Below are 24,368 nucleotides of genomic sequence, written 5' to 3'. Positions count from 1 at the left end.
AGACATGAAGAGGAACAAATAGCATTAAGAGTAAATGATGCATTGGTGACAGATGTGTATAGTGTTGCAGAACTTTTTAACAAACATTTTATAACTGTTACTGAAAAGATGGGGTTGTCAGGTTCGGTAGATGCTGCTATGGATTACCTTAGACCAGACATTTCAAGTAACTTCCATAATATGAATTTGACCCTCACTACCCCAACAGAAATAATGTCCATCATAAAATCTTTAAAATCAAAAACATCTAGTGGGTATGATGAAATATCAACAAAGTTAATTAAAGAATGTGATTCTGAGCTAAGTAACATATTAAGCTATCTGTGTAACCAGTCGTTTATCAGTGGAATATTTCCCGAATGGCTGAAATATGCTGAAGTTAAGCCACTGTTTAAGAAGGGAGATAAAGAAATAGCATCAAATTTCCGTCCAATTTCACTGTTGCCAGCATTCTCAAAAATTTTCGAAAAAGTAATGTACAGTCGTCTTTATAACCATCTTATCTCAAATAACATACTGTCAAAGTCACAGTTTGGATTTCTAAAAGGTTCTGATATTGAGAAGGCTATCTACACTTACAGTGAAAATGTACTTAATTCATTAGACAAAAAATTGCAGGCAACTGGTATATTTTGTGATCTGTCAAAGGCATTTGACTGTGTAAATCACAATATCCTTTTAAGTAAACTAGAATATTATAGTGTAACAGGAAATGCTGCAAAATGGTTCAAATCTTATATCTCTGGCAGGAAACAAAGGGTGTTATTAGGAAAGAGACATGTATCAAGCTATCAGGCATCATCCAACTGGGAACTAATTACATGTGGGGTCCCACAAGGTTCCATTTTGGGGCCCTTACTTTTTCTTGTGTATATCAATGACCTTTCATCAGTAACATTACCAGATGCCAAGTTCGTTTTGTTTGCTGATGATACAAACATTGCAATAAATAGCAAATCAAGTGTAGTCTTAGAAAGATCAGCCAATAAAATATTTGTAGACATTAATCACTGGTTCCTAGCCAATTCTTTGTCACTAAACTTTGAAAAAACACACTACATGCAGTTCAGAACTTGTAAGGGGTGTCCCAAGAGTATATGTCTAACATATGATGACAAGAAGATAGAAGAAGTGGACGGTGTTAAATTCTTGGGATTACAGCTTGATAATAAATTCAACTGGGAGGAGCACACCACAGAACTGCTGAAGCGTCTTAACAAATCTCTGTTTGCAATGCGAATTTTGTCAGACATAGGGGATATAAAAATGAAAAAGCTGGCATACTATGCTTACTTTCATTCCATAATGTCATATGGGATTATTTTCTGGGGTAATTCATCAAGCCAAGCTAAAGTTTTCCGGGCACAAAAACGTGCAGTAAGAATTATATGTGGTGTGAACTCAAGAACATCCTGCAGAAGCCTGTTTAGGGAACTAGGGATACTAACTACAGCTTCCCAATATATTTATTCCTTAATGAAATTTGTCATTAAAAATATATCACTTTTTCAAACCAATAGCTCAATTCATGGAATCAATACTAGAAATAAGAATAATCTTCACAAGGATTTAAAGTCACTTAGTCTTGTACAAAAAGGTGTGCATTATTCAGGAACACACATTTTCAATAACTTGCCAGCAGCCATAAAAAGCTTAACAACCAATGAAATTCAGTTTAAGAGAAGCCTAAAGGATTTATTGGTGGCCAACTCCTTCTACTCCATTGATGAATTTCTGAGGAAAACCAACTGATTTGTATATAAGTACAACATATCTTCTGCACAATTTCAGTGCAGTAATGTGTTCACTGAAAATTTGTGTGTGTGTGTGTGTGTGTGTGTGTGTGTGTGTGTGTGTGTAAGTATAATCTAACTTCTGCACCATTTCAGTGCAGTAATGTGTTCATTGTAAATAAGTATTACAGTAGTTGTATTACATGTTTCTTACCTTATAAATAAATAAAAAACTTTTTTATTTTAAATTCAGTGCAATAGTATTTGTAAAATGACTCTTAGTGTTCATTAAAAAATGACGATCATTCCACTTGGGACCTGTGGAATGGTACATTAGCTTATTTGTTTTAGTTTAAATATTTGTCATGTATTGTTGTTTTTCTGACATGTTCCACATCCTGGAGGACCTCCTCACTACGGATCAATTGGAATGAAAGTAAATCTAATCTAATCTAACAGTGCATCATTCATATACGTACCACAGCCTGTGCCAAATACCATGGGTCACTTGTAGAGTGGGCTCCACTGAGTAAAGCCACTTACCATACGTCTACAATATATCTTGCAGGGCAGGTGTCAATAAATAGGCTGTAATGGAGCTGACCATGTTAAAGTCAAGAACTGTAATCTGTCATATTTTATTGCTTGTCCTCTGTTCAAACATCTGAAGTTCCATAACACCTAGCTGGCCTACTTCTGTCATCGAGAGAACCAGTTTAAGCCTCCAATCTTCTTCATATTGTGAGAGAGCGGATGCTGGAGTGATGCATTTGACACCCCCATGCTGTGAAAAGTATCCCCGCTGTTGATAGCAGAGACATATGTAGACTTTCCTGGTGTATTAAATGATTATATTCACATTAGGTCTGCAGCTGGATAATGGAATCATCTAGACACAATATTTCCGCAGTCTCTTCAGGTGAGAACGCTATCTGCTAATCTTGTCTTTTGTGGGTGCCGTCATGGAATAGACACACTAAACCATACCCTGTATCATTTTAATTGGTTTCATCCTAGCATTAAGTTTCACAGTGGAGGTCAAATGGGATAGAAAACTTCTGTATCTAAATGTAAGGCCAGTGGGACTGTGGGACACAGTGTTTATCAGAAAATGAAGCATGTGTGCCATATGAGTTGTCATCCACTGTGGCAATGTAAGGGGTCCTGTGAACATTGGAAAAGAGGAATCAGGTCTCAGACACAGAAAGCTTGACATTGGAGCTGTAACGCCCTGTGCTCGTGTTCAAGCAGAATGACTACACAGACAAACATATCCATCATGCCTTTGAGTTGAACCTCAGCTAGAACCAGCAGAAAATGCATGTAGATCAGTGGCCTTCCTACCATATGCAAGTTGCGTGTCTTCAGAAATAGGACAGATTTTAAAATGAAATAGCATCAGAAATGTATTTCATCCACCAGCCAAGATTAGAGCATCCTGGTTTGCTAACCAGTGATGTAGGATTGAGGAAGTCTGACATTTACCAGATCCCTTGCCAGTGTGGGAAAATGTATATTAGCCAAACTATATGTACCTTTAACAAGACATGCATTGGGCACCGTTGTCGTGCACGAAGGTTGCAGTCTGATAAATTTGCAATGGCAGAGCACTCCCTTATTGAGGGACATAGAATATTATACGATAAGATACAAATGTGTCGAATCCATTGAAATTAGGCTGACAGACAATATTATAAATAGTGGCAAAGCTTATACATTAGGAAAGATTGGGAATCCTGGTGTATATGACACTAGCAAACCCAATAATGCTTTGCAGTTGCTAAACATGTATGTGAATTTGATACATGCCCTAATCTCATTCTGCCCCCTCTACGTCTGCTTCTGTAGCTGAGTGAACAGTGCGACTGACTGTCATGCAGGGAGGAACCACGTTCAGTCCCCGGCCAGATTGGAGATTTTATCTGCTCAGAGATTGGGTGTTGTTGTGTTGCCCTAATAATTATTTCATTCATCATCAAAGTGAAAGTCAACAGAGTGGGATAAAATAAAAATAACTTGCACTAGCAGCCAAACGACCCAAGACCAGTTCTCTTGGCGAAAAATTTCATGTGATCATTTCATTTCCCCTATCTCTGCGTCCATCTCCTACTCCTCGCTCTCCCCCTCTCTCTGTCCATCACCTTCTCCCCCTCTCCCTGTCCATCTCTGCCTCCCCTGCCCCTTCCATTTCCTACTTCCACCATGCTCTTAATTTCCTCTCACCCTACCCTCTCCACCACCTCCTCTTTCCCCATCTCTCACACCTTGAACCTTGTTGATTGTTATTGCAAATGAAACCTTGATTGGGAATTGAAGTTGTGTAAAATAAATGGGTAAAGCCAGTGAGATTAAATATATGGGGTATGAGAGAGATGTCTCTAGCAGATGGATGTGTGAGGATTGTAGCTTGAGTGACAGTATTTCACAAATTTTAATCTGCGAATGGGTAGGATTATAAAGTTTCAGAGAGTTCAAATTTCATAGTAGTATTCTAACCAAAATCAGATAAGCCACAACTAAATCTTTCCTTTTAACGTTAATACTGGCTGGGAGAATGAAAATAAACAGCAAATTATTGTGCATAGAATTTATATTTAAAATTATCTGTAAAGAGAAATAATATATATGAGGGAAACAATTTGTCTAATGGTTTAAATGTGCTGCTATCATAGGTAAAACTAACTGTGAGAAAGTAAAAAGAACCACACATTTTCACAGCACAGCATTCTCCTCGCAGTCAGTTTTAACAGAAAACTTATACATTATTGTTTAAAAATTAATAATGTCAGTCTGAATGTTTATAATGTGGAAAAATTTGAAGTAAATTGGCCAAGAACTTTTCGAGGTATTCACTAACTGTGTGTGTGTGTGTGTGTGTGTGTGTGTGTGTGTGAAGAGATGTAACACTCCTTTTATTTCACAAAAGGTTCCAGATATCAAAACGAGGTTTTCCGAAACTGATAGTTTACTGAGGGACACATAATGTTTTGTAGGGATAATGCTCTTGACTCCGGTATCAGCCTAAATATTGAAGCCAGTAGGGTTATTTAATGAAACCATATACTTTTCATAAGTGGATTCAGTAGCTCTTGGGAAGACAGTTAGACTGATCTAGCACTTGTTAATATCAACGTTGAAACCTTTGCAAAAGCATCAGAGAAAAGTACAAAAATTGGAAAGCAACATTGCCAGAGGCGGCTATTGCAGTGTAAACACTGCCAAGCAGAGCTCTCATGCCAGGCTCCATTGTTATACACAGCAATATGGTCCTATACTACTACGATAAAAACTCATCTTCTATATGATATAGATAGGGGGTCATGTATGATTTTTGTGTATGGAACTACAGCATATGCTAACTTCTGGCACATCAGATGGAGATTAGGAGAATTATTTCAAATGTATGTATGTTCCATGGTTTTGTAGAAACTACTATAGTTTCATCTGGCAGTTTTCCATGTAAATCCTCCTTGTTGCTGCTTATTTTTCAAAGGCAGAACAGTAATGTTGGTTGTTCATACTTCATAATGGTAAACAGCCCTTTCACAGAAAAAATAGCGATACTACTGAATTAACTTTCTTAGATAAGCAACTGATCTGTCTGTGCATGGAGATGACTGAATGCTTCTTGAAAGTAAAACACCTGCAGCCAGACAAATATATCTATAGATACTACTCAGAACTATAATTAGAAGGAATATGCTTTACATAACCTAAACATTTGATTCAGAATAACTGATGACATGACACCAACAAAAGAAAAACTTTTCTTAATAAAACGTAGTTTTACGTTTTACTTACGCATGTGCTTAAGTTGTTTACCATCAACTGCAGGGCATAGCTGCAATCACCATACGAGAGATAGGTGAACAGATAAAAGTACATTGGATGATATGCCATTGTGCGCTGTGGCTATTCAATGGCGTGTATTGCCTGGCATAGTGGGAGCTTCATGGATAGACTGTGTCTTTTAGTGCTCCCCATAGAAGGAAATCAGTAGGAATCAAATAGGGGACCTGACTGGCCAGTATACTGCAGCAGTTTGTCCTATCCAGTGTTCAGGAAACTTTTCAGTCAGTATTTGCTTTGCGACACAGGAAGAGTTGGCTGGGTAGCCGCTACGTTGGAACCACAAACACTATCTCTTGTCCTGTGATACCTCTTCAAGAACAACAGGTAGAATGTTCATGAGAAAGTGTGCATACATATTTCCATTTAACACCTCTGGGGTGCAGTAAGGTCCCACAATGAAATTTCCTATAAGGCCACATCATACATCTATGCTCCACAGTTGTTGGTGTTGTACCTGATGAAGCTAGCATGGATTTCCAGGTGCCCATTAGTGTGTGTTACATAAATTTAACATTATTGTGGTTTGTAAACATTGTTTCACCAATAAAGAATGCACATTGGAAAAGTACAGTGTCATCTCTCATGTGCTGCGGAGTAAACAGAAAATTCTGTATGACTTTCGAAATCACATCATTTGCATGCCTGATATAGTGACAAATGGCAAGGGGTGAAATTTATGTTGATGCAAGGTGCGAATGACACTTGTCTGGCTGATCCACATTCCTTGACAATAGGTCTTGTGCCACTGTGCGGGCTGATAAGTGTTGTTGCCAGAACAACTTCTTTATGTGCTGTCAGTTGCAGTCTTCTTCCTTTCCTCTGCTTGATGTTGAAGCTACTACCTGTATGCATTAGTGACCTAATAACGTGTGCAGGTGCCTGACGCAATTGACAGTGACGATCAGGATAAATATCCCTGTACTGCCATACCGTTTCAACTGCATTTATTTGACATTCACTGTGTAAAAGTAGCATGCATAACTTCTCCTCATTGGTGTACATATCTGCATGCAAGGAATGGTGAAGCAGAAATTACCTTCCAGTAGATGACATAGTTCTTGCTACTTCTGCCTTGCAGACAAGTAAACAGTTGAAATGCTTTATGTGACATGTAGCCTTGCATGAGTGTGTTTTCAGTGCAACAGATGATGCAGGTCAACTTGCCTTTTAATTTTAGGATCTTTTTCAGATTCTTTTGCAAAGCAAAACCTCAAAATTAATACACATTGTGTCACTGAACTTGTCTTTTCAAGCACTTTTGATGGTGTATAGAAAATATATCGCTCTAAAAAATCATACTTGGTTGGTGCAGGAGTTAAGATACTTTATCAAATAACAAAAGTATGTACTATAATCTGCCGAAAAACTCGGTTTGATGTTGGAACTATTAACGAAATGAAAGATGTATTATGTTACTCACCCTGTATATTTATATATTATATATATTAAAAACATATGTAGCTATTGTGCATCCAGATGTGTATTACAGGTCATGTAAAAATTTGATGGAAATTGTCCAAGAACTTTTTGAGATTTTTGCTGACAATGTTTCCCCGTGATGGTAGACAGATGGACCACAGAAATATGTCGTCTAGATAATTACAAGGTCCAACTGCATACCCAACAAGAATATAACCAGTGGAGACATACTTACACTTGGGGGTAGGCTCATCAGTGTGTTACACAGCTGATAGCTCCAGCTGTTGAACTATGTGGTAAATTCCACTTAGTCCCAAACCAGCAATGCCAAATTTCCTGTTGTTGGTAGGTTGTTGCCCCTGAGGTGGAGATTGTGGCGTGGATACTGGAGGATGCTGAAGTCGTCGTGCTGTGGATGGTAGGTCTTCCTGGAAAATATTGGTTCTTCGTAGAATACAGTATAGGTCAGTGTATGGAGGTTGTAGTTGTGTCCGTTTGTAGCATCGCATGTGAGCAGCTTCCTAAATTGCGGGGCACATAAGTGGTCAGTATACCATATCTGGAGGCTGTGGAGGATGATATTTGAATGACATGGTATCTTAATTGCAGATGGAATTCGTGCTGATCTAGTATTGTTGATGGTAGAGATCTGACCAAATTCTCCAGGAAGATGCAGTGGTTCACCATAGACCAGTTCCACAGTGGAGTGTCCAGGTACTGCTTATATGTCATTCATAGGCCCAGGAAGACTACCGGAAGAGCAGAAGTCCAGGACATTCCATGGCACATTAATGCCACCTTCAGGGAACAGTACCATCTTTCAAATATTTTACTACTGGTGGGGTGGTAGATGGTAGTCATGTGATGTACATATCTGAAGAACTTTACCAGCTATGCGAACAAATGCGATTTGAACTGGAAAGCCACCAACTGGTGGGTGCATGTGTTGGGGCACTCTACACTGTTGACATTGGACTAATATCCATGTCCACTCTGAGAAATCTCTCTCCATCCCTGGCCAGACGAAACATTACACAAGGTGAAAAGTTGAGTGGGCTCCAGGCTGGCACAGATTGTGGAAACTGTCAAAGACTTGCCACCAAAATACAGTCAGTAAGGATGGTCATGATCTTCCCTGTCGACGTCACAATGCAATTAAATATCTTACTCCAGGAACATTGATTAGTTGTAACCTCATTGCCAAAGAGATATTATTGATGAAGGTCTGGAACCTTGGCCAGTTCTAAAAGGTCTGTTGGTCGTGACACACTGCTGACACATGAAAGTAGTTGGTCACCACATTGCAATGCTGGAAATGTATTTCTGTCTGTGCTAAATCGGCTTATAAGTTCCAGATGGTGGTACTGGCGAGGAGAGTAGTTGATGCATAGATTAGTGGCTTGTGATCTGTGTAGATTGTGAATGCCATTGCTTCTGTTTGTAGTCAGAAATATTTTACTGCCTTGTACATGGCCAGGAGCTTGCGGTCATATCCGAAAGTTTGCACGAGAAGTACACAAGCCAAGAATCATTTGACCATTGTTACTGTACCTCGCCGACAGCAGTGTGTCTTGGGTCCACCACTAATGCCAAAAGTGTGTCAAGCTTAGGGTGTGTGAGTAGTGCTACATTTGCCGTACTCTGTTTTGCGGCCTTAAAAGTAGAGCACATTGCTTCATTCCACTGCACTGGAGTCTTGCTTTGAACCTTTGGGTAGTAAGTGCTCCGTTCAACAGTTCTTGCAGTTCTACTGCATGGGTTGGGTATTGGTGGTAGAAATTTAACATTCCTAAAAATCTTTGATAGTGGTCAAGTGTAATATCTTTACAACTGCTTTGACCTTCTCAGTTAGTGGCAGGGAACCTGCAAGTGATATTCGGTCACCTAGGAATTACCTAAGTTTGCCCAAACATGCACTTTGCCATATTTAATACCACATCAAACTACTCCAGATGTTTACACACCTCTTGAAGATGCTGCTAGTGTTTCTCCCTGGTGACCAAAAATACAAATACATCATCTAAGTTGGCAAAGCAAAATGGCTGACCTCACAAAATGTAATTGATAAATCTTTGCCAGGTTTGGGCAGTGTTTCGGAATTCAAATGTCATGAATCTGCTTCCGGAAAGCCCAAATGAGGCAATTTTTGCCGTTTTGGTAATGTCTTTCTCTGTCACAGATGTCTACATGTGTGTGCTTTGGCACAGTCCAAAACGCTGAATACTGTTGTGCCTACAGCACCTAATTGTTGTCATGCAGCAAAGGCACAGGATAGCTGTCAGGTACAGTTCTGGAGTTAAGTGCATGATAATCACCACATGCATGCCAGGCTCCTCCTTTCTCCGGGACGAGGTGTAGTGCGGATGAACACAGGCTACGTGATGATCGGAGTATTCTTCTTTAATCATCGCATCAAATGCTGCTTCACTGATGGCCAAACAATCAAGTACCAAATGCCTGGGTCTGTAAGAAAGCAGAGGACCATCTGTAGTTTAGATATGAGGCACCATATTGTGTGACACTTGGGTAGGTGCACTTGGAGTTCTCTTCAAAGCTGGAAACTGTCTTAGCAGAGAGGCGTACTCTGCACCACATGTCTGCATCAACTTAGTGCTGTTAACTGATATATTGCAGTGAGAGCCTGCTGCTGTCAGTTCAGTAAATGCTATTGACCAGACAAGCATTGGATACTCTCAGTAATAGACAATAATGTTCCAAGAGATAAGCTCCGTAACATTGGTGATGGTGAAGTCCCACTTGAGTGGATGCTGCAGCCCCAAATTCAATGTGATCTGCTGCATTCCATACATTGAGGTGGATGAGTTACTAGCAGCAGTTAATGGGATGCCATCAGCTGTCTACAGCTGTGCTTTGTTCTTGTTAGGATGCTTAAATCTGAGTAAGTGTCTATCAGATTCTTCTGATCTTACGTTCTATTACTAATGAATAGCTGCCATGACTTTGGGGGGAGTCAGTTGCACCCAACTGCCACTGGAATTTGGGTACGAACATGGTCCTGTACATTTCCCAAGTACCACCTTGCGACAGCGGCATGCCAATCTGCATGCAAAATGTCTCCGCTTTTGCCACCAATGAGTCAAACTCTGTGCACGTAACTATTGCTACCATCCTTGTACCACTGTCATTGCATGAACCTGGGCATGTGCGCTGGCCTCTTGAATATGATCAATGACCTCCACCACCGCTTGTAGTGACATTTCCATTTGTGGTGCCACAAATGCATTGACCTTTGGCGGTAGTCTGCCGCTCCACAGTGTGCATAGTAGATTGTGCAAATGATGTAGATATTGCAATGGCTTGCGATCACGTATGCGTTCTTGCGTCAACACATCTTATACTTCTGCTGTGTAGTGGTGATCCAGTTGACTCATGACGAGAGCGAATCTGTTGGCGTAGGCTGTAATTCCTGCGTAGCAAAAGTTGCCTTCTAACTGTGCGAACCGTAGAATCGAGTTATTCATCCAGAACAGAGGCACATGGACTGTTATTGTGGACACTGCAGGCGTGTCTGTCATCTTTCATAATAGTAAAATCCAGTGGTGGTTGTTGAACATTCTTTAACTCACATCACTTTGGGTTCAACACTTGTCAAGTACACCTCAATTCGGGCTGTCTGACCTTCGCAAAATGTGAACACACATAGACTGGAGGTTTACTGGAACAAAATACTTTATTGCGGCAACTGCATTTTAGTGAACAGGGTGAACAAGGAGCAAAGTAATGATTACTATTCATCAAGTATTGATTAGATTGTAAACTCTGATGTAAATCATTCTGGAATGTACAGATACTTGAGAGTAAGTTAGTAAGCGATTACTACTCTAACATGGATTGAGAGAATTGAGAACAGAACATAAAACACAGAATATACGAAACGTATAAAAATTCACAATGTACAGAAATGTAAAAACTTATTAGAAAACCACCCCCGGTGGCTGGTGCAGAAGCTGCTTGACAGCTGCGATAGAAAACCACCCCCGGTGGCTGGTGCAGAAGCTGCTTGACAGCTGCGATTCACTTGTTACCGCACACTCAACGCTACACCACTAAACACATTAGCATCATTGGTTGATGCAAACTTGACAGTCAACCACAGTGATGACATGTAACCGTGTAGCAGAGTCTGCAGTGTTAATGGAAATAGTTACAGCCTCTCTCACTTTTTAATGTTGTCTTCATGAAGGAATGGATTCAGAAAGTAAGCTTTTAACTCTGTCATGCTGTCTTATGTCTTTACATTGTGCTATGTAACTAAGCATTCAGTCTTCCAGATAATTTTGTTGTGGAAAATCACCTTTTTATGTGTTTTAGTTAGTTATTTGTTTGTACTAGTAGATAATTCTTTGTTGTTGATAAATGGCTCTATTGTAGGTACTCACCTGATGGCAAGATCTACACATCTGCAGGTCGTGATGGTAGCATCAAAGTATGGGACGGAGTTTCAAATCGTTGTGTAAATACCTTCATGAAAGCTCATGACGGGGCTGAGGTCTGTTCTGTTTGCTTCACTCGCAATGGAAAGGTATAATTATCTCTATTGTGACATGTTTATTATACTTTTTAAAAGAAATAGTTTATTATAAGCTTAAGTCTTCACATGTACATCTGTTTGCACTTTTATGATGATTTTTCTTTGCTTTATTTTATTTATGGCAGATATTGTCCTTCATTTATTCCCAAACTTGTACCTACATTCCCAACAGCAAGATAAACTTTGTTCATCCAGTACAGTTTAACATTTTTCAACACTTACAGATTTCTTTGAAGAAATTGATTCTCAAGAATTTCAATTTTTGATAATTATCATAGTAACAGTGAATCATTTTCCACATATTGAGTGTTTTCCAATCATATTTGTAGTGTCTTTTGTGTCCAACCAGCATATGTACATTTTACCTGCCTCTTTATGACTTCCTATCTTCTCTTCTTTTAATGAAACTGTTTTCTAAAATAATTCTGAAAGCTAGAGATTCAGTGTTATTTTTAGTATGTGTATCTGTTACTTCTGCTTTGATCGTTATTATGTTCTATAAGTTGGCTATAAGTAGACCTCCCTCATCTGTTACAGATATTGTTAGTATGTAAAATAAAGGAAAGGTAACCACTCATCTATAGCTCGCTGATGTGTGGTGCATACAAAAACGCAGCAGAAAATAATACTTATACTAGCTTTTGAGCTCTTGCTCTTTCTCTGTTAGAAATACACACATTCACACACACAGCCACTCAATTGCATGTGCCTGTAGCCATGAGTAGAGTTGACAAGCACTGTGATGCACCTTTTCACTCATTTCAAAATCTAATTACTGCAAAAACATGACACAAACACTCGAAACGCACAACTGCTGTTGCACCCATTGTGTTTGCTAGGTAACATTGACAGGAAGACAGATGCTTAATTGATTTAACTCTTGCGGGTGAGAATTGGTATTCAGCATTGTAATTGATGACAAAACGTGACTGTAGTAATTTGAACAATGGAAACCCCAGGCAGGAATATCAACAATGTAGGAAAAGATAGATTGATACTTACTGTAAAGATGACATGTTAAGTTGCAGACAGACATAGTTAAAAAGACACTCACACAAAGCTTTTGGCCACAACCTTTGTCAGAAAACAGAAAAAATACACCATTCATTCACATAAGCAAGCACACCTCGTGCATACATGACCGCCAACTCTGTCAGCTTAGGCCACTGAGTTGTTGTAGTTGGCAGTCATATGTGCTTGAGGTGTGCTGGCTCATGTGAATGAATGGTGTGTTTCTCTTATTATGGTGAAGGCTGTGGCTAAATGTCTTTTAATTATGCCTGTCTGGAACTTAATGTGTCATATTTACAGTTAGTAGCAATCTTATCTTTTCCTACATTATCTGTATTAATTTTACACAGAGATGAAGTAGCATTCACAAATATAGATCTTCCCAATAACATTCATCCAGCATAAGCACATCTCTGTGGCTTACAAAGATGTTGGGGTAAAGACATCAAGCTGTGTTTATCCGAACTGTAACAGCTGGTCAACACAGTGAGGATGGGACCAATCCTGCAACAGGCCAGCACAGTCCTGGTAAAAGTGCACATATAGGACACTAGAAAAGAGTTTGACACAAATATGTGTGCTCTAACGATATACCACCAGCAGCTTGCTTCTGCCTATTTTGCCTAAGTCTGAGAGTAGACCAACAGCAATACTTTTGGATCTGGGACTTTTGCAAGCAAAAGACCACAGAAAAACAATGCAGCAAGTTGCAGTGACTGTTGCAGGCATACCCAGAAGAAGACAGCAACCGAAACTTAAAGAGTATCATTAACCAGATAGATAAGGAATTGGTTGAGGTGATTGCATCAGAATTCACCGAAGGGTCAGACTCCATTCCAGTTCCAAGAAAGCTGCTTAAACAGGAAATAATTGGGGCTGTCGATCAGAAATTCTATTGTGTCACCTCAGAAAACATCAGAAGCAAAATGTGCCATGAGCTCGAGAAGGCCAGGTGTGACAAAACATACCCACAACAAAATGCAGAGCAATAGAAGCCTTCCAAAGTATGGTAACTATAAAACAGCCAACCGATTGCAACAAAATTTGACTTTGAACAGCTTTAGACACTGAGTATGGGTGTCTTCATCAGAAAATCCACAATTATGTAAAAAGATTATAAATAAATCTTATCTTAGAGAAAAACTAAGCACTAAACAGTTTTTACTCCGAACATATTTATAACAAGACTGTACTCACATGGAGTAACTGATGAATAAATTTAAGAGCAAAATGCTCTTGTCATATAAAATAGTTCCTTGAGAAGTTAATGTTAGAGAACCACATAAAATTCAAGTCATTGAAACTGATATAAAGCTGGTAACTGCCAGTAAAACTAGAGCTACATGGTGTAGCACAGTACATGCCGCTAAGGGCTGCAAGAGGAAAAAGAGGAGGCATCAGACCAAGAGGCTTAAATGCTGAAGTTTCCACATTGTGAACCCAAAACAAGTGGCGCCATCCAGTAAGAGTCAAAGTTACCAGTGCTTAATGTACAAAAAAATACTTCAAATAGCATGTGTTCACGTCACATATCAGTAGATGGTATTAAGCAAAATGAAAAATTATACAAGACAATGCAACAGCAAATTTTAGGTACATTTTTGTGTGAAACAACTACAGTGTAATAATTAAAATATGTGAGATTAACAGTTATATGCTATTTAAAATATTTTTTTGTAAATTAAGCAGCTGATATCTAAGACTGTTCTAGATATAACAAAATTATGTAAAGGAAAGTTGCTACTCACTATGTAGTGGAGATGCTGAGTCACATATAGGCACAACAAAAAGACACACAATTAAAGCTTTCGTCCATTAAGGCCTTTGTCAACAACAGAAAACACACGTGTGTGTGTGGGGGGGGGGGGGGGGTCTGTTGTTGATGAAGACCTTAGTGGCCAAAAGCTTTAATTGTGAGAGTCTTTTTGTTGTGCCTATATGTGACTCAGCATCTCTGCTATTTGGTGAGTAGCAACTTTCCTTTTCATAATATTGTTACATTCTATCCTGGATTTTCCATTGTTTGACTGTTACTAGCTGGTGTCACTTGTTTCATGTTCACCTTGTGGCAACTTTGGCATGTAAGCCTCTTAGTCGATACCACATCCAGTGACTGTTTCCTCTTGCAGACCTTAGCAGTGTGTATTGTGCTACCCCATGTAGCTATAGTTTTACTTACAGTTACCAGCTTTATGTTAGTTTCAGTGGCTTTAAATTTGTGTTACTGTAACATTAACTTCTTAGGGAAGTATTTTATGTGACGCGAGCATTATTGCTTCGTAAATTTGTTTGTCAGTTACTACAAGTGAGTACAGTCTTCTTATAAATCCGTTTGGGGTAAAAACTGTGTAGTCCTTAGTTTTACTCCATGTTCATGTTTGTTTAAAATATTTTTAGGTAATTGTGGATTTTCTGATGAAGACACCCACAGTTGGTTTTGAAACTGGGTAAAAGTAAAATTTTGTTGCAACCATTTGGCTTTTTTATATTTACCCATATTCTTCTATGGTCGCTGTCTCACAGCCATGTTTAAAATTGTAAGCTGTCCAAAATGATGAAGACATAGTTGTCTTGCTGGTGGACAATGGTAATGCAACTATATTGCTAAAAGTGAAATAATGCTAGCAAAAGATTCTACACTGCCATTGACTTGGATGACCTTCTTGCTGTGTAGTTATTTCGGCCCGGAAGAGGAAATGTTAAGATTTCCTGTGTGTAAGATTACTGGAACTGCTGCATTTTATGGTTTCCTGAAAAAACATAAGGCATAAAAGGAAGTGCCACTACAACTAATAACAGAAACTATAAAATCCGCTTTGTATGGTCTGACAAAACATCTGGCCAAGCAGCTGAAACAGTTGGTAGGACAGTTTTCCCACCGCCTAAATAACTCAGTAGAGTTTGTAGCAGTGCTCTGGAATATGATTATCATTGGAAAAGATTTGCTGTCATCTGCAGTGTCAAGTCTCTATTCACACAGGAGCCAGAGGAAGACTTCCTGAAACTGGTGGAAAGGAATTTTGACAGTGAAACTGTTCCAACACTTGTTTACTGCCATGGGCTTTCATTGTGGTGGCAAGTTCGGTGAGTAAATAAAATGGGGTACCTATAGGGTCTCCCCTGACTTCAGTAACCACCAATTTCTGCACGAAGCATGTTGAGGAAACAGTGCCAGGTGACGCCCAGCTGAAAACTCAAGTGCATCCACCATTACATTGATGGCAGTTTTATTGTATCGATACACAGGAAGGAATATCTTATGAATTTCTATGAATACTTGATTGTCAGAGACAGCAAAGGACTTGGAAGAGCAGTTGAACAGATTGGACAGTGTCTTGAAAAGAGGATATAAGATGAACATCAACCAAAGCAACGAGGATAATGGAATGTAGTCGAATTGAGTCGGGTGATGCTGAGGGAATTAGATTAGGAAATGAGACACTTAAACCAGTAAAGGAGTTTTGCTCTTTGGGGAGCAAAATAACTGATGATGGTCGAAGTAGAGAGGATATAAAATGTAGACTGGCAATGGCAAGGAAAGCATTTCTGAAGAAGAGAAATTTGTTAACATCGAGTATAGATTTAAATGTCAGGAAGTCGTTTCTGAAAGTATTTGTATGGAGTGTAGCCATGTAAGGAAGTGAACCATGGATGATAAATAGTTTGGACAAGAAGAGAATAGAAGCTTTTGAAATGAGGTGCTACAGAAGAATGCTGAAGATTATATGGATAGATCACATAACTAATGAGGAGGTATTGAATAGAATTGGGGAGAAGAGGAGTTTGTGGCACAACTTGACAAGAAGAAGGGACCGATTGGTAGGACATGTTCTGAGGCATCAAGGGATCACAAATTTAGCATTGGAGGACAGCGTGGAGTGTAAAAATCATACAGGGAGACAAAGAGATGAATACACTAGGCAGATTCAGAAGGATGTAGGTTGCAGTAAGTACTGGGAGATGAAGAAGCTTGCACAGGATAGAGTAGCATGGAGAGCTGCATCAAACCAGTCTCAGGACTGAAGGTCACAACAACAACAACAACAACAACTTGATTGTCTGTCTGTGGAAATGTGATAAAACTGTTGCCTGCACTATCTAGTGCAGTGCCTCATGCGCATCACCACTCTCATGCACAGAGCCCAAACTGCATGTGACACTAAGAGCCCTGCCTTCTGAGCTACATCAGCTATGAAAATTATTCTGTGGGTATGGATACTCAGAAGTGGAAATAAACCATACCCTCATGTGTAAGGAAAGAAGGAAAAAGACAGAAGACAAGAACAAAAACTAGTCATTACTATCTGATATTATACCAACTATACTTCATTCAGAATAAGAATAAACCTCATGCAAACATTACACTATATATTCTTCCGCTTTTGCTGGAACCTCATTGGATTTCATTTCATGTGGAGTGCAAGCCAAGCTGTCTCGAGTACAATCAAGTATGATAATGAGGATACATTTTATGCTGTGCATTACATGTACATCGACTCAGCGATAATACGGGGCAACAGTTTTACCAGGACATTTAACTTGTGCTGCACTGGCCAGGCAAGTGATCCAGCTAACCTGCAGTGATGTGAACAGGTGCAGTAAAGATGTAAAAAGAGTTGAACAGAGAACAATATAGCTTTGAATGTCATTTAATTTTTAAATAGAAGGAAATGATATGTGGTAAAACTCAGGTGATATGCTTCTGAGGTGACTGGACAGAAAACATGTCATGATCTCGATCTTAGCTAACATAGTACTGCAATTAAAAACAAGAGTGATGAAAGTTCTTGACTTTAACAAGGGTAATTTTTCTGTATGAGCTTTGTGTGGTGTAAAAGCACATTGCTGGGGTTTTACCATGTGGTTAAATATTGAAGCCACTCATGGTATTACCACAGTCTAACATAACAGTCGCGACACTTCGCCTCGATTTTGTTGCCTTCAGCGCCAGCAGCGCTCCAAGCGGCCGGTAGGTTGAACTGTGAGTTCGGCGCGATCGTGAAAGCGAATAGTGATTGTTTATTTTGATTTATACAATGGTTTTTACCATCGGGAGTGTTTGTAGCGCAATAAATTGCAGCAGCAATAGGAAGAAGACACCACAGCTGTCTTTTTTAGGTTTCCTAAGGATCCTGAGAGGTATATACCATCATGTTACTAAACTGTATCATCAAGATTCATTTGCAAATGTATGTGTATAAATCATGAATGTTTCGTTTTAGGAGGAAAAAAATGGCTAGTTAATAGCAGACGAGAAGACTTTATGAAGAAAGACCTGGTTCACCTCTATAATAATATTAGGTTTTGTTCGCTACATTTCGAACAAAACCAGGTCATGAACGCAGACAATAACAAACTCGTGTGGAATGCAGTATCCACACTGTTTGACATTCCAAATAAGCCACCTCAACTGACTATGAAGAAGAAACTGCCACAAAGATTCGACAGTCCATCTAAAGCTGTAAAACAGTCCTATGACACAGAAGCAGCTAGTTCAACTCTCCATTTATTAGTGCCAGATTCGTGAGAATCATCAACACAAGACCTGCTTTGACGATGAAGTGGTTAGATTAAGTGCAGCTGTTCGTGTCGTACAAAAGCGTGTGAAGTGTCAGAATGTGCAGATCGCTAGACTTCGAGCGAAACTATTATGGGACAAGGAAAGTGCCTACAGACAGATTGTTTGAAAATTATTCAAATATTTGGTTTTTCGTGAAATGTAATGTAATCAGCTCATTATGTTTTCAGCATATTTGTCCCACTCTTTGTCAGTTGCTTGTTCCATTTAGAATAATATAAAGATGAAGGTCGTGGAAACAAGTGACAATGACAAACACAGTAGGCCTACAGAACGATAAACGAGCTGTCCATCACTTTTGCATGTAGAGGTACATGTCTGTGCTTCTTACATGTGAATCTGTGTGTTTATATTCTTTTGATATCAACGTGGTAAGCTGCAATTCTGTCCGCCACTCTATTCATGGTTTTTGTCCATACTTGCGCATATTTTAGAATAATTTTTAGAAACGTATATGCCTTCTGATACCACACACTCTTGGAGGCAAGAAAATAACTCGAATAATTCGGAAATTACGTAGGAAATGGATGCAAACAAACATTATGCTTACAATGTGTCTGACGTTCACCTTACCTGCCGCTCTGAGCGCTAGCGTCGCTCCATCTGTCACGGCAACAACTTTTACAGCAGTGAGTGTCACGACTGTTATGTTAGACTGTGGTATTACAGTCTGTCTCTGAACTCTTTCCACCTCAGACTCTGAGGAAAGTGTTTCAGTACTGCCATGTTGATAACAAGGTGGTCAACAACAGAATCCCAAGCTGCCAAAAAATCCACATTTCCTCCTCATCTTTTATGACTTACTGTTCTGCATTTCGCCATCATTTGACAGTGACGTGTCACGAAGCTCCATACATTAGTTCCAGTATGATTAAGAAAAATGTTGATGGCTGTTAGTACATCAGAATGTCTTAAAGTTTCATTTACAGTGACATAGTAATAAGATGTCTAATACATAAGTTTGACCTACTTTCAAGATCAGAACAATACCATTGTATGAGAGCTATGGCTATTGACCAGTTATTGTGTTTATGTTTGTTTACATCAGATGTATTCTTATAATGAATGAAGTAAAGTGTCTAGAGCGAATAAACCTGTATCATATTCAATGTCTGAGGGGTGCATTGACATTCTTGCCGTTAGCCCTGCTATAATTGTTTAAAAACAGATAATTTCTCAGAGACAGATTGTGAAATCTAAATTCCCTTTGATAAAGAATGTGAAGGATTTGTTTAATGGAAGGTAATCTGAAATTGAATAACATGCACTGTTTACTCAGTAAACAACATAAATTAATGATGCGTATTACAAAATCACAAGTATGGATGGGAATTGTTATAACTTCAAGTTGAACAAATATATTTCAAGGAAGACGCAATACATGAAAGTCACAGATCAAGTAAACAGAGTAAGACGTGTGTACACTTTAACAGTCAAATCATAACTGAGTCTGAGTCTAGCAGCCACTGGCTGGCTGGCCGGCCGCTTAGGTGGCGCTGCTGCTGCATGGCTGGGAGACAGCGCCGCATGTAGAGGACACGCGTAACTGCGCAGCGGCACTTTGAAAGATTGGTGAGTCACAACACTTTTCCCCCCTTTGAAGTTTTTGCGCAGGTCTTGATGGAGGTGGCCTGTAGATTGCTAACGTCCATAGGTGTTGTTTGACTGGCCATAAAGTCTTGAGGAGGAGGCTTCCCGAATGGACAGAAGTGTCCCTGATGATAACAGATCGAGATGACAGGAGACGTGCAGGTCAAATCTGCTGGGGCCCCGTGCACCAATCTGCCCGTTGCGGCAAGTTCGGTTGTAATAACAGGAGACATTGGCGATGTGTTCGCGTCCGTAGGAGAAGGAGGCGAGTAGAGTTGCTCCGGCAGATGATGGTCATCTGGTTCCTGCATGGGCACATCTCTTGGTGGCGTCAGTTCTTGTGCTGGCTCCGATATGATGGTGAGAGGACTGTGTTGTGAGTAATGAGAGATTCCAGTATCCCGAGCATCAGGTAGAGCTGAAGGTGGTGTAGCGGCATCTGGAACAGGCGTTGCCGGCACACGAGGCCGAAGCTGGTCCGAATGACGCACTGCAACACCCGTGTCCGTCTGGATTTTGTACAGGCGTTGGCCACGGTGTCGTAAGATGCGGCCAGGACTCCATTTTGGCCGCCTGCCATATCCCCGTACCCATACAAGGATGTCGGCGGGGAACCGGCCAAGCGAAGGCACCTGCGGCCGTGAGGTGGAAGGCCGCAGAAGATGAAGTAGCGTACGGGGCCATTGGCCATGTAAGAGCTCAGCCGGGCTGTGGTCGCCCACGGGGGTGAAACGGTAAGAAGCCAGAAATTGGAGAAGCTCATCATCAGCAGCAGAAGAAGTCAGGAGTTTCCTCATCTGAGCCATAAATGTGCGGACCAGTCGTTCAGCCTCACCGTTTGACTGTGGATGGAACGGAGGGGCCGTGACATGCATGACGCCGTGACGGGCACAAAAATCCACAAAATTGGAAGAGGCAAATTGCGGACCATTATCAGTAACAAGAGTAGAGGGAAGGCCTTCCAAAGAGAAAATGCGAGCTAGAGCATTTGTGGTTGCCGCGGTGGTTGGCGACGTGCAACAGGCAATGAAAGCGTAAAACCCGGGAGAGGGTAGGGTCAGAACCTGTAGCAGCCGCCAGCCGGTCACCGGTGATGGGGAACCTGTCCACAACCCACTGCTCGGCAACATCCAGGTGGAAACACAAAAGCTTGTCCCTATTGAATGCCAGATCAGGACCCATGGGAAGGCGAGACAGTGCATCAGCATTTGCATGTTGAGCTGTCGGCCGGAAATGAATCTCATAATTGAAACAAGACAAGTAAAGAGCGATGTGCAGCCTTGTCGGGAAGTGACGTTGATAAATGAAACAAGGAAACAAGTGGTTTGTGATCCATAACAAGATGAAATTTGGATCCATAGAGAAAAACACTAAACTTATGAAGAGCATAAATAATGGCCAAAGCTTTTTTTTTCAATTTGAGAATACTTTTGTTGGCCATCCGTAAGCGTTTTGGAGGCATAAGCAATGGGTTGTTCAGAACCGTCAGAAAAACGATGCGCAAGGACTGCACGAACATCGTATTGAGAGGCGTCCATGGTAAGAACAAGATGTTGGCCAGGTCGATAAGTAGCCAGGCACGGGGCCTATTTCAGCATAGTCTACAATTTCTGGAAAGCCGCAATGCATGACGCGGACCAGTGAAAAGGCACGTTTTTATGCAACAGGCGATGCAACGGCTGAGCCACCGAAGCAGCAGACAGTAAAAACTTGTAATAGTATGCTATTTTCCCCAACAAGACCTGCAGTTCCTTAACAGATGTAGGGCGAGGAAGGGCATCAATCGCAGCGACATTTTGCTGAAGTGGACGAATACCATCCCGAGAGTGTTGAAACCCCAAGTACGTGATAGATGCCTGAAAAAATTTTGATTTCTGAAGATTACACTTATGGCCGGCAGTCTGTAAGACATGAAAAAGTGTGCGGAGATTTTGAGGATGTTCGTCAGTGGTGGAGCCAGTGACAACAATGTCGTCCTGGTAATTTATACACCTAGCGACAGTGAGCAATAATTGTTCCAAGAATCACTGAAAGAGAGCAGGGGCACTGGCAACCCCGAATTTCAATCGTTGGTATTGATAGAGGCCGAAAGGCGTGTTAAAGACCAGAAACTGCCGGGAAGCAGCGTCGAGAGGAAGTTGATGATAAGCTTCTGACAGATAAAGTGTAGAAAAATACTGGCCTCCAGCAAGTTTAGTGAACAATTCTTCAAGTCGAGGCATAGGGTAAGTGTCGATAAGGCATTGAGCATTTACAGTGGCTTTGAAATTGCCACAGAGACGAATATCACCATTTGGCTTAGCAACGACAACGACAGGAGAGGACCACTCACTGGAAGTGACAGGAAGCAAGACCCCTGAAGCAGTGAGACGATCCAGCTCCCATTTGACCTGATCACGAAGGGCCACAGGAATGGGCCGAGAGCCCGAAAAAACTTAGGCTGAGCAGTGGGTTTGAGTGTGATATGAGCTTCAAAGTCGTTTGCATGGCCTAACCCAGGAGAAAAAAGGGACAAAAATGTCGTCGACAAGGAATCCAATTGAGCATAAGGAATAGCATCAGATACGATAGTGACAGAGTCATCTATGGAGAACCCAAAAAACGCGAAAGGCATCGAAACCAAAAAGATTCTCCGCTTTACTATGGTCGACCACAAATATGGGAACAGTGCGAATGGCAGATTTGTAAGATACCTCAGCATCAAATTGTACCAAGAGAGAAATCTTCTGTTGATTGTAAGTCTGTAATTGCCTAGTGACAGGGGACAGGATTGGAGAACCCAACTGAAGATACGTCTGAGAATTGATGATAGTGGCAGCAGAACCATTATCCACCTGCATGCGTACATCTCGACCAAGTGTTTGGACAGTGAGGAATAACTTCCCTGAAAGGGAAGAAGAACAATTGACAGACAACACAGAATCAGAATCAGCGTCATGTTCATGAACATCATGTATGCAGTCGGATTTGCAAACGGATGACACATGACCCTTTTTTTTGCATTTGTGACACAAGGCCCAACGTTGTGGGCAATCTCCTCGTGAATGTTTCGTAAAACACCGCGGACATGAAGGAAGTTGCCGTGGGTTTTGTTGCAGTTTCTTAGACGTTTGTTTACGGTTAGGCCGAGGCTGCGCTTGGGAGCGTACTGCGGCCACGTCGGCCAGGGGGGACACACCACACGCTTCGTCAACATCGCACAGAGGTTGTATTTCCCCGACGTCGCCCCATGCCTCTATTTGCACTCCAGCGGCGCGAGAAATTTCAAAAGACTGAGTGATGGATAGGACTTCATCTAGAGTCGGATTTGCCAACTGAAGGGCACATTGCCTAACTTCTTCGTCGGGCACCAATCGGATAATAGCATCCTGTTCCATGGAATCGGCGTAGGATTCTTTGTGAACTTCAGTAACAAATTGACACTTTCTACTGAGGCCATGAATTTCAGCAGCCCAAGTGCGATAGGATTGATTCGGTTGTTTTTGACAACAATAAAAGGCAACACGAGAGGCTACCACATGCGTTTGCTTTTGAAAATAGACGGACAGAAGTGAGCACATTTCAACAAAGGACAGAGACGCAGGATCTTTCAAAGGAGCCAATTGCGACAACAACCTATACATTTGAGGTGAAATCCATGAAAGGAACAGAGGCTTACATGTTTGTTCGTCCGCAACATGAAATGCAAAAGAAGTGGTGTCAAAGACATTTTTTGTAATCAGACCAGTCTTCTGCCGTCTCGTCGTAAGGAGGAAAAGGAGGTAGAGATGACGACGAGAGACGCCCCGCATTTGATGCCGCGACGAAATCACGAATCACATTGTTGAGAAGCATTTGCTGTTCTATGAGACCTTGCAATAGTTGCCCTAAAGTAGCCATGGAAATATGTGGGTCAACGATGCAAAAGAAAAATCACTACCTCATCGCCAATTGTTATAACTTCAAGTTGAACAAATATATTTCAAGGAAGCCGCAATACATGAAAGTCACAGATCAAGTAAACAGAGTAAGACGTGTGAACACTTTAACAGTTAAATCATAACTGAGTCTGAGTCTAGCGACCGCTGGCTGGCTGGCCGCTTAGGTGGCGCTGCTGCTGCGTGGCTGGCAGACAGCGCCGCATGTAGAGGACGCACGTAATTGCGCGGCAGCACTTTGAAAGATCAGCGAGTCACAACAGGAATCATGCTTCAAATTCTGGAAATGAATCAGTATGTGATAGTGTTTAATATTATTGAACATATGCAGAATCCTCCTAAGTGCACATGAAAGGAACACATATACAAAGTCCTGATGAATTGTAATGTAAAAGAAGTAAATGTTATGAAATGCTGCTAAATATGTACAAGTTTTGCAGTCAACTGTTAAAAATATTGTTAAGTCCAAATGACTATGAAACTTTCTAACAATTGTCCTAAAGTTGAGTCCAAAACACTGGATTATTATAATTACTAAAACAAGCAGTAAATTTGGCATACTCCTAATCATCTGAAAATATTTCAATCATTTACACTGGCTCTGACTGTCTTTTAGTCCAAAAGCCAGCCACATATTTTCTGTCACCTAACTCCTTTGAGAATTTGGCAAAGACCAAAAGACACAAAAATAACTTTCATCAGTTGAGACCGTGTGG

General features: G+C 40.7%; 1 protein-coding gene across 1 annotated transcript in view; it reads left to right on the top strand.

The window, feature by feature from the left end:
- The window catches only part of LOC124615808 (cleavage stimulation factor subunit 1), a 194,700-nt gene that overhangs the window by 128,437 nt on the left and 41,895 nt on the right, over positions 1-24,368 (top strand). The window contains exon 7 of the mRNA XM_047143948.1: positions 11,397-11,547. Coding sequence (XP_046999904.1) covers positions 11,397-11,547 — 151 coding nt within the window. The remainder of the gene's footprint in view (positions 1-11,396; positions 11,548-24,368) is intronic.

This window comes from Schistocerca americana, chromosome 5 (genome assembly GCF_021461395.2).
Source record: "Schistocerca americana isolate TAMUIC-IGC-003095 chromosome 5, iqSchAmer2.1, whole genome shotgun sequence".
NCBI lineage: Eukaryota > Metazoa > Arthropoda > Insecta > Orthoptera > Acrididae > Schistocerca > Schistocerca americana.
Note: the sequence above shows the minus strand (reverse complement) of the source record. Positions and strands in the feature narration are given on the sequence as shown.